The sequence below is a fragment of the Octopus bimaculoides genome, chromosome 16 (genome assembly GCF_001194135.2).
Source record: "Octopus bimaculoides isolate UCB-OBI-ISO-001 chromosome 16, ASM119413v2, whole genome shotgun sequence".
Classification (NCBI taxonomy): Eukaryota; Metazoa; Mollusca; class Cephalopoda; order Octopoda; family Octopodidae; genus Octopus; species Octopus bimaculoides.
This window is the reverse complement of record NC_068996.1, coordinates 2,104,695-2,108,922: the sequence shown is the minus strand read 5'-3', so window position 1 is coordinate 2,108,922 and position 4,228 is coordinate 2,104,695. Positions and strand designations below refer to the sequence as shown.

The window sequence follows — 4,228 nt, the reverse complement described above, 5'->3', positions numbered from 1 at the left end:
ATATGTACATACATACACACATATGTATATGTAGTGTGGTAAGGCTTCAACAAGTAGAATAGTACTCAATCAACTAAGGGATATAGATAATGTTATAACGAAAGCCACAAGTCTTACGAAATATAGCTATCCAGGGTTTCGTACCCGAAATATTAATTCATTGCGACATTTATGAAGCTGAGAAGAAAACCGTTTGTCACTTGCGTTCAAAGCAGATGACGTTTGAATAGGGAAAGTGCATAAAAAAAGACAAAAAGAAATTGAAAGTAAATCACAGGAGAGATAACTAACGTTGGTACAACAAAAACGGATAAAGCAAAGAAGTCATATGCACGATATGGTAACCTCGTACTAAGATAAACAACACATGACATTTGCAGGTGGGACCCAGTTAGAAGTTTCTTCGGGTTGAGTAGCCCACTCTGGATAGAGGCTGTTAAAGTATGATGTACATAATACCCATATTATCCAATCCTCAAACAATTCCTCTCAACACATGGCTATGATGTTCTCCCACAACTTCTAATCGTCATCAGGGATGCACATATCGTCAGCCACCAAGTGACATGCTCAACTAAGTTATTGTCAAACATCTGACAAGCATATCTGTAGAATTTATCAGAATATTTGTTGTAACCTGTCTCTATACCAACACAAAACATATATATCATAACACTCCAATCAGTTAGGATGGGAAGCAATGAGACCAGCTACCTGGTACTGCATTATTATTACTATTAGTAAGGTTATTATTATTATTATTATTATCATTATTATTAAGGCGGTGAACTGGCAGAATCTTTAAGGCAGCGAACTGGCAGAATCGTTAGCACGCCGGGCGAAATGCTTAGCGGTATTTCGTCTGCCGCTACATTCTGAGTTCAAGTTCCATCAAAGTCGACTTTGTCTTTCATCCTTTCGGGGTCGATAAATAAGTACCAGTAAAACACTGGTGTTCATGTAATCGACTAGTACTCTCCCCCAAATTTCAGGCCTTGTGCCTATCGTAGAAAGGGTTATTATTATTATTATTATTATTATTATTATTATTATTATTATTGTTGTTGTTGTTGTTGTTCGTCTATGGGAACGTGTTGCACATCACATCCGTAAATGTGTTGTTATTTATATTGTTAAACCTTGGTAAACATTGTTATACATTGTTACACATTGCATATTTGTTATCGTTACTTAGGAAAACTAACCAGGACCTTATGAAGCAGGTTAGCGCTCAGGGTCTACTTTGGTATTTGTTTATGCAAAGATACTAAGATACTGAACGAGAATTGTTTGTCCGCTGAAAGGGACAGCCGATTATCCGGAAAGGAGAACAGCGAAGTCTTGAAAGGTAATGTTGGCTTTATTAGCAGCACCAGATGCAACAATAATAGCGCACATGAAAGTAATTTTCCTTTGCTTTTACCACCACCTTCACCATCGTAGGAACAAAAGGAAACTATGACAACAAAAAACAACAATACAAGCGAGAAGACTGCCACTCTACTGTGACCGCAACAAAGAAAACGAACAACGCCAGTTCAAGCCTCGCGAGTTCGATAATGAGCAAGCGACAACACAATTAAGCGAAGACATTTTTATAAATGAAAGTGCTAAATGTAAGTTAGAGACATGTAAGTTAGAGAAATATGGTACCAAATATTACTCGAACTGTCCTGCAAGAAATTAATTTGCAGACGTTTCTTTATAAACCAATTAAAGCCAAAAGTAGTAAAGTAGAGCAGACAGCACATCAGTAAATTGAAAACTGTTTACGGCCAGTTTGGGAGAGAAAAATATATATAACCAAGGGGATGAAATACAGGACTGTGAAAGTGAGGTTCGCCTTAGAAGAGGAGGCCAAAAATTACTCAATAGCCACGAGAGACGAACTCATCTTCATCTCCATCTGCCTATTGGAAAATTATATATAATTAGAGTGCTTAACATACAACTAGAAATAAACATCTGCTGAAATAAACATCTGCTGAAATAAACATACAACTAGAAATAAACATCCCTTCGACATAGAAGATAAAACCACTATTCTGCGAATACAGAGCATGCAAAAGCAAGAGTGGTTAGGACAGGGTATGTGGCTACTAATACACGCAGAGCATCCAAGCGTCGAGCTTATGCCGGACATTATCAGCCTCCCAGATGGTACAAAGCTTCACGCGACTGTTGAGGGGAGAAAACCAAATCATCTCAAAGCTTTCTGCCCAGCATAAAAGAGAAAAGTGAGTCACCACCATAACAAAAACAGTACCAGCAAAAGTAGGTGACCACTACACCTGCAAAAACAGCAGTAATAATAATAGCAGCAACTGAAATTACAGAGGCACCGACAGCACTTGCAGCAACAACAAGAAACAACAACAGAAAAATCACCAACATCCATAGCAGTAAAAACCACATCATCAGAATCTACCCAGGCATCAACAACAACAACTTTATCAACAGAAAAGCCATAAAAAGCTTCGCAAGATTTGCTCCTCCTGAGTTCGGAGAAATGAGATATGTTTTGCAGTGAGGAGAAGCACGAAGAGCTTAAATGGCAAAATTGGTAGATCGAACAAAAGAAAAAGGAACAGAGTAACACTGACATCAACACAAACAAAACTGGGAGGTATGACCAGGTGGGGAAGATACCACCGAAAACAAATTCTTAAATACCTTCTCGAAAAGAGTCACATCTCCACCGCCAACAACATCATCTCCATCAGTATCATGATCACCACCACTATCACAGACACCATTATCACAATCGCAACCCAATTCAGACACACACAACTTTCAGATCTCACATTTAAACACACGCAAAAGTTACATTTTGAATTACGTAGCAATAAACACGAACAATAAAAAACTGATGGATCACATATATAACCATACAGACATCACACACAGCGGTTTTATCACACCTAGAAACAACACATCAACACGCATGAAAATCATACAAACATTACAACACACATACAACACCATCAACACAAAATATCCTGAATGTATTCTAGAGAGACATAAATAAAAGAATATATAAACAACTGCTCGTGAAAACATCTACATATGCCTATGGAGACGGAACGTCCATGACCCTACTTGCCAAGTAAATCATTTGTCCGCTTCTATACCTTAATCTAACATGGCCTTGCACAGAGTAGGCAGTGCATGAGTACTTGGCCTGGGGTTGCCTTGAAAACAAGGCCATCTACTGAACGATCTTAGGTCACTGTTATTGTAGTGGCTATCAGTGAAACCAGACTCTCTGACCGACAATCTTTTATGCCCATTTTCGGTTGATGTGAGATATATTTATGTTCATGTCCACAGAGAATGCTTGTGAGGTGCAACCATCGTGTTAATCCGGAGAGGCCTGAATCTCAAGATAAGAACTATCTTCCCGGACCCAGAAAGTAAGCTGGTGGTCCTGGATTTGAACAGTAGTGACGGGAATGTCTTCAGAGTGGTGGCTGTTTATATTCTGATATAAGCAGGACAGTCGGATTTTTTCAGAAGTCTAGAGGCTTTCCTAGGAACGTCCCGACCATTAGAGTTAACTGGGCGACTGAAACGCCGTCTTATATCCACGTTTGGACTCAGTAGTGATAGCGGATAGAAGAAGGGTGGCAAAAGCTTCACAAACTTGTTGAAATATTCAAACTCCAAAGAATTGCTCTCAATACATGGCTATGATGCTCCCCCACTACTCCTGCTTGTGATCCGAGATGCACAAATCGTCAGTCACTAAGGGACATGCTCAACTGGTTAAGGTCAAACAACTGACAAGCAGATCTGTTGTATTAAACAGAATATTTGCTGTAGCCCATCTTTTTATACCAAGACAAATCAATGTACCTGATAACACTTTCAATCAGTTAAGATCAGAAGACATGAGAGCCACTGCTTGCTACTGCAAAATTATTATTATTATTATTTTATGTTTGACTTTTGTTTTGCATTTGTACAAGTTGGATCCAAGTCTCACCCAGAGACCTCAAGAGACAACAAGTTAGAAGTTCATGTAGGTGTTATACCTAGGGTACCATATATTTGGATTTGTACAGTTTTGTTCAAGTGAATGTTTAAGAAACCATAAGAAAATTATGTGTTTGCTTTAAAATTTGAGATCACATAGACAGTATTTTACGTAGGATATGGGCAGTTCCCATGAGCACTATCTTTTGAACTTTAGCCATTTTGGGGTTTCCTGGTATCTGAGCTAGGTAGT

At 38.7% G+C, this 4,228-nt stretch overlaps 1 protein-coding gene across 1 annotated transcript in view; it reads left to right on the top strand.

The window, feature by feature from the left end:
- LOC128249614 (glutamic acid-rich protein-like) overlaps positions 1 to 4,228 on the top strand; it is a gene marked incomplete at its 5' end in the record, with an annotated part of 26,285 nt that overhangs the window by 15,019 nt on the left and 7,038 nt on the right. Inside the window, one exon of the mRNA XM_052973678.1 lies at positions 3,331 to 3,413. Within this exon, the coding sequence (XP_052829638.1) occupies positions 3,331 to 3,413 (83 nt within the window). The remainder of the gene's footprint in view (positions 1 to 3,330; positions 3,414 to 4,228) is intronic.